Source organism: Erpetoichthys calabaricus, chromosome 1, assembly GCF_900747795.2.
Source record: "Erpetoichthys calabaricus chromosome 1, fErpCal1.3, whole genome shotgun sequence".
NCBI lineage: Eukaryota > Metazoa > Chordata > Cladistia > Polypteriformes > Polypteridae > Erpetoichthys > Erpetoichthys calabaricus.
Window position 1 is genome coordinate 70,783,810 of NC_041394.2, and position 7,052 is coordinate 70,790,861.

The 7,052-nt window shown below is 40.7% G+C and overlaps 1 protein-coding gene across 1 annotated transcript in view; it reads right to left on the reverse strand.

Annotated features, from left to right (window-relative positions):
• Positions 1–531: 531 nt before the first annotated feature.
• LOC127529458 (uncharacterized) overlaps positions 532–7,052 on the reverse strand; it is an 80,833-nt gene continuing 74,312 nt past the window's right edge. The window contains exon 3 of the mRNA XM_051933129.1: positions 532–1,060. Coding sequence (XP_051789089.1) covers positions 708–1,060 — 353 coding nt within the window. The 3' untranslated portion in view covers positions 532–707. The remainder of the gene's footprint in view (positions 1,061–7,052) is intronic.

Here is a 7,052-nt window from a genome sequence, read left to right on the forward strand (position 1 = left end):
ACCATCAAATCCTTGCTAGTCACAAAAAGCGCAAATGTATAATCTTTATTAATAAGCAGATTTTTCAAAACAAAAAAAAAATACTCTGTGGCACAAAAATAAGCTATGAGGAGCACACAGGCAAAAGGAGTTGCCTGAAATAACAAGGCCATTCAGAGAGAAAACAAGTTCCAATACGCAAACCCCAAGAATGAACAAAAGACAGAGCACAGAGGTGAAAAAAACAGAAAATCAATAATCAAAAAAGAATAACCAGAGAACTCACTAAAACCAGTAGATTCAATGAACCGCAAGGGACTGTGCTTTTTTTCAGCCATTATAGGGATAAGTGCAGTCCCTTAATGGAGATGGGCAGATGGCCCTGTCTGTTTGCAGACCACACACAAAACACATGACACATAGGAAAATACATATAGAAACTAAACAATATTAACAAACAAAAGGGTAAAAAATGAACAAAACAGAAATAGCAAGGAAATTTAGCTGAAATCATAACAACAATAAAGTGTAAAAAAGCGAAGTCTGAACAGCCATATATGTATACACTCACATTCACAAACACTACAGTAGGCCAATTTAGAGTTGCCAATTAATTTAACTTGCATGTTTCTAATATATGAGTGAAAAACTGGATTACTTGAAACAGACAGCACCTGGCCAGAGGATTTGAACACAAAGTCCATGTGGTGACAATGCTAATCTCTGCATCACTCTGGTATACTTATATTTAAAACTAAACAAAACACAAAATAAGAAACCAATGTACAGTAGAATGACCCACCTTTCCTCTCCAGTGTCTCTTTTCCAAACAACAGGTATTCCTTTAATGATAGAACACAATATTCTCTAAACACATCAACTTCCATGTAATAACTTCTTATCTCAAAATTGCATTCTTCTTTCAAACTGTCTGCTTCGTTATCCAAAATAGCGCAGGTATGTTCTTCCAAGTCAATGTCAAACAAATCTTCTCCGTTATATCCAACGTGACTAAAGAACCAGTCAGTCTTATCTTCTTGGTCTATCTCACAGCCGACAATTATCTGTCCAATGCGAATCACTATTAAGACATAGAAGCAACATTTCAGTAAATAAAAATCTCTCTTTAAAATTTAAATTAAACCTTTAATATTAGTGGAACATAAAAACATCATTTAATAATTCATGAAAGTGAAATGCTCCTTGAAATAGTTACTAAATTATTTAAGTGTTTTTTTGTTTTAAATAAACCTTCTTATACAGTATTATAAAATTAATGTAAAGTAATATCTACTATATAAGCATAGTTTAGGAGCTCACTAAATGCAGACTTTACTTTTGTCAAGGAATCCCATTACACTCAATTTAAGATCTAGAGGTGCTTTACTTGTCAAAGGACACGTGACAAGGGTTTAATTCTGTAAAAAGATTAACATACTGTAAAATGTGTACACATATTAACTGTGTTATTAATTATCAGTGATCAATTATTTTTCAAAATGCTTGGGGAAAATGCTGATGCTGTTGTTTCACTTTAGTAAAGAAAATTTGCAAAATCTTTGAGGAGCTCATCAGTACTGTGACATAATTTAACTTAATTCCTTATGTTGTCACTGAAGAAACTTACAAAGAAAGGAATTGCACACTTCTGTTGAATTTTTTTAGCTGGTCAAATACATTTTATAGTACAACTTTAACTTTTGTAATACTGTACTGAAGATGTTTCTATGTTATAATTTTACTAGGATGTTTTGTTGAAATAAAGTAAATTTCAAAGAAGTTCATAGCAATAAATTTTAAGTATTATATGACAGAAAGAATGTATGTAATGAAAGCTAAATATGTAAAAATAATTTAGTTTATATGTAAACTAACTGCACCACAAAGTCTATGCAGTATATACAGTTATTGGTGTAAATCACCAGGTTCTAAAATAATTTCAAGTTAATTTGATTTAAAAAAACTTGTGTATGTGCAAAAAGAGGTTCAAAATGTGCGTAGGGAACCTTCCACACAAAAGTTGGGAGTTTTAAAAGAAAACTTAACATGAGAACGTGTGTATATTTACAGCACTCTGTGCCCAACATTTCTGAGAAACTGCGAAATGATGATACTCTTCATCAAGTAGGAAAATACAGCCAAACAAGTTAAATAACGGCTTGCATGCATAATAATTTTCATCACTAAACCATTATTATAATGGGTATTGACATGACAAACATATTAAGCCTTAAAAGGGATCAATATAATGTACAGTCTCTGTTTTAGTTCCCTTTTAAGAAGACCCACTCTGCGTATTTACAACGAAGAGCTTCTATGGTTTTTCATCAGTTTATTTCGGTTGCCTTTTGTCACTTCTCAGGGAACTGGCTGACAGGTCAAGAATATCTCAGCCAAGTTTCAGTCCATCATGCCTACTGTGCTGGATGCCATTAACCGACCAAAGAGGCACTACATTTCGCAGTTTTCATTTGGCGTGGGTGTACATACATAAAACATTGCATGTCTTTCCAACATAAAAAGTCAATTTGCAGCAGTGTCCGGTTCTCCTTTACTGCACTCATATTGCAATAAGGGCACCTAGGAAGAATGAAGCTGCTTTTATCAACTGTAAACTGTGACCATGTGACCAGGTGAGGGGATGCTGGCGCACGCATGTTGTTGCTGCTCCTCCCTGTTAACAACACTTTTCACAAAATTCGCCTTAATTCTACACTTTCTTATGCTTGCTTTATTTCTTTTATTTTATGTATAATTCGTGGATACAGCTGACTCGAATTGTATTGATTTGGCTTAATATTTACAGATTTTATGGACTCTACTTTGACTGGGAACAGCTGAGTCTGTGGATCACGGGACGAGGACCTATGAACATTTCTTTGTACCTGGTGATCTAGGACCTCGGGATGATCTGGCTCCATGATTATATTAAATTCGCTATGCTGATCTGCTCCCGTTTCATCTTACAGTACTATACGACTGGGAACTGATCTGATGTTCATACTAATCTGGCTTGTGGCTCCGGGGCGATCACGCCTGAAACTACCAAGCGTTACTGTTTGTGGCTGTGTATTGGAATCTCCAAATCCTGCTACCTCCTCCTGCTATGCTCACCTACGCTAACACACCCGCCTGTCCTACCGGTTCCGCTGTGCTGTGCTGCTTCTCCAGTGCTATTCAGATAAGTATTGCCCAGTATTATGCTAAAATACTCTCATGACAAACTCCTTCTTATTAAACAGTTTGTCCAAAGCAAATGGTCTGACTGGAACATCCTAAAGGACACAGGTATTTTGAGGCGCCCGGAATATGTACATCGCGGGTCAGGTCACCACCACCGCAGGGCTGCGAATGAAAAAACCACCGGCAGCATTTGCTCAGGAATACGCCGTCCTTCTCATGACCTTGGAAATAGAAGTGTCAGTGTGCCAAATTTACATTATGTGGAAATAAACCCTGATTGCAGCTCTGTGCAAAAAGAAACCTCATTAACTAATATTGCACTGTTTAACTAGAGGTCTCTTAATGGCAAAGCTTTAGTGCTGTCAGAACTCATCACTGACACCAAACTTGATATTCTGTGTTTAACTGAAACTTGGCAAAAACCGAACGAATTTATGTCTCTCAAGGAGGCGACTCCAATTGGTTTCACTTTCCACACAGAGCCTCGCAGCTCAAGACAAGGCGGTGGGCTTGCAGTAATTGTCAGAGTAGACTTAAACATCAAACGAATCCCAATTGACTGTTGTAATAAAGGCGCTATATAGGTCCCGACCCGGCACAGAACGACACAGAGGCACGTATAAACTCAATGGACTTTATTTTCTTCTTCACCCATGGGTGCATGTCTTCCCCGTGACCCACAGGTAATACACAGTCCCAAAAACACCTCTTTCTCCACCACACAATAACACACTCTTTCTCTCCCACCACTCCACCACAAGCTTAGTCCTCCTTCCTCCCAACTCTGGCTCTCCGAGTGGTGGTGGCTGGCCCTTTTTATATCCCACCCGGAAGCGTTCCAGGTGCTTGGCCACCTGGTCCTAATTGCCATTCCGGGTGGGGCTGAAGGTATGACCAGCCAGGCTGCTGACTCCACGCAGCTCCCCCTGGCGGCCATCCAAACCCCCAACCAGGCTGTGGAGGACTCCATCTCCCATGGAGCCATGCTCCGGGTTGAGGAATCATTGGCTGCCAGGGAGGCTGCCACCAAGCGTCCCGGGGGAGGTATTGAACAGTCCATGGCTGCTCCCCCGGAACAGATGTAGCAGAGGCGTCCCTGCCGGGCATGGGACCCGGCTGTCCTTTACACTGTCCATTGTCTTTTGAGTGCCTGGCTCTTAAACTAATAATGAAATCAGGTCCTGTCTCACTCATTGTTCTTTATCGTCCCCCAAAATACAATGCATCCTTCTTATCCGATCTGATTGAACTTTCGACCCACCTAAGCTCTTACTCTCAGAGAATTATCCTTCTTGGTGATTTCAACATCCATATTGACATCCCCACATCTAAACTGAGAAATGAATTCCTGTCCTTACTGGACTGTTTTGACTTGACACAACATGTTGATTTTCCCACCCACTCTGGCGGTCATATATTGGATCTGATCTGCACTTCTGGACTATCTGTTGCCAACATTTACAGCACTGATTTGGGACTCTCTGAACATAAAGCAGTATTTTTCACTGTTTCACTGCCTTTCCTTCCTCTTACCTGTAAACGACAAATTTCTTACAGAAACCTTAAAAATATCTGTCCCTCTATCCTTTCTGGATCCATTTCTGATCTTTTACTATCTGCACCTATTCCATCAACACTAGATAGTCTTGTTGACCACTATAACTCAGCCCTTCATTCAGCATTAGATAAAACAGTTCCTTTAAAACATAAGGAGGTTTCCTTTAAACGCTCAGTTCCTTGGTATAACTCAGAATTGCGATCTATGAAAGCAGCTGGTCGACGCCTTGAGAGAATGTCACGTAAGTCTGGCCTCACCGTGCACATCCAGGCTTTCTCTGACCACCAAAGAGCTTACAGCGAAGCACTAACTTCTGCCAAGAACACCCATTACGGCAGAATAATAGAAAGTGGCCATGATAACCCAAGGGTTTTGTTCTCTGTAGTTAATAAACTACACGAACCCGCATCTGGTCCAACTACCTCTTCTACTGAAGTCTGTGAGGAATTCCTCCACTTTTTCTGCAAAAAAATTAAAGATCTAAATAATTCAACTAACATAAATACATCATCTATTTATATCTCTCCCTGTTTCCCACTCCATCCAGCTCCTTCTCTAAGTTCTCACCAGTCACATCTGCGTTTGTTAATAACCTGCTTTGTAAGATGAGGCCGACTACTTGTGTACTGAACCCCATCCCCACCCATCCATCCATCCATTTTCCAACCCGCTGAATCCAAACACAGGGTCACGGGGGTCTGCTGGAGCCAATCCCAGCCAACACAGGCACAAGGCAGGGAACCAATCCCGGGCAGGGTGCCAACCCACCGCAGGACACACACAAACACACCACACACCAAGCACAACACTAGGGCCAATTTAGAATCGCCAATCCACCTAACCTGCATGTCTTTGGACTGTGGGAGGAAAACGGAGCGCCCGGAGGAAACCACGCAGACACGGGGAGGAACATGCAAACTCCACGCAGGGAGGACCCGGGAAGCGAACCCAGGTCCCCAGATCACCCAACTGCGAGGCAGCAGCGCTACCCACTGCGCCACCATGCCGTATTATTATTATTATTATTATTAAGCTCTTACATTCCATTATCGCACAAGTTGTGGGATAATCTGTGCAATGATTTAAATATGTATGAGAGTGTGGTTTGATGGCTAATGTACAGTATGTAGGATGTGGAGGAGACTAGCTGAAAGAACAGCTTTTTGGTTGTTGAATAAAGAAGGTTAACTGCTTGAATGGTGTCAGAAGTGTGCTGTGAGTAATATCGTTTCGCTTGTGCACGGTGCAAAGAAGAGAAATCTAAGTTTAGTGAGCAACTTTTAAGTTAAAAGCAGGAGATGTAAAACTTACCTGCTTTTATTTGTAATGAAGGGGAATGGATCTCAGAGTGAGGAGCAACACAATGATGGGTAGAAATTGGAACTGAGTGCCACATTTAGCAACTAGCTGCCAGAGCCATTAGATTTCATGAAACCTCAAGAATGGCCAAATGGATACGGTATTTAAAACAAAAATGTGATATCCATCAACTGCTGCCTCACAGTTAGGAGACCCGGGTTCACTTCCTGTGTCCTCCATACGTGGAGTTTGCATGTTCTTCCCGTGTCTGCGTGGGTTTCCTCTGGGTGCTCCGGTTTCCTCCCACAGTCCAAAGACATGCAGGTTAGCTGCATTGGTGATCCTAAATTGTCCCTAGTGTGTGCTTGGTGTGTGTGTGTGTGTGTGTGCCCTGCGGTGGGCTGGCGCCCTGCCCGGGGTTTGTTTCCTGCCTTATGCCCTGTGTTGGCTGGGATTGGCTCCAGCAGACCCCTGTGACCCTGTAGTTAGGATATAGCGGGTTGGATAATGAATGGATGGATGGATGAAAACTCTAAAACTTTCAAATCAGTTAACTAAGTCACACCCGAATATTACTCTATGTATATTTTTTAACTTCTTAAAATAAGAAAGGGCTTCTTTTGCGTCAATTACAAAATGTAGACAAGCAAACTTAAAAACTCAATGTTTTCAGCCATTTAAAAATCTTTAATGGTATGTGTGTTCTTTTCTGTGATGAAAACTGACTTTAAAACTGATGATTTAGATGTCCTAGAGTCATCCCCTTTGAGTTTGTGCTGTTTTGGAGCCTACATTACAACTGAGTTTGCAAAATAAAAGGATGGATGAACGGACGGATGGGCATCAGAATGTGAATGATGCATCACTGAAATATGCAATGAAATCAGATTTTCCTTTCACTTCATTGTCTTGCTGCCAGGAGTTGCTAAAATGCCATCACCATAAAAGTCTGAATAGGATGGTCGAAACATTCCATATCTTTAAGACAATTTGAATACCAAGTTCCTGTTTTATAAATCCTTACTCGTGCGTT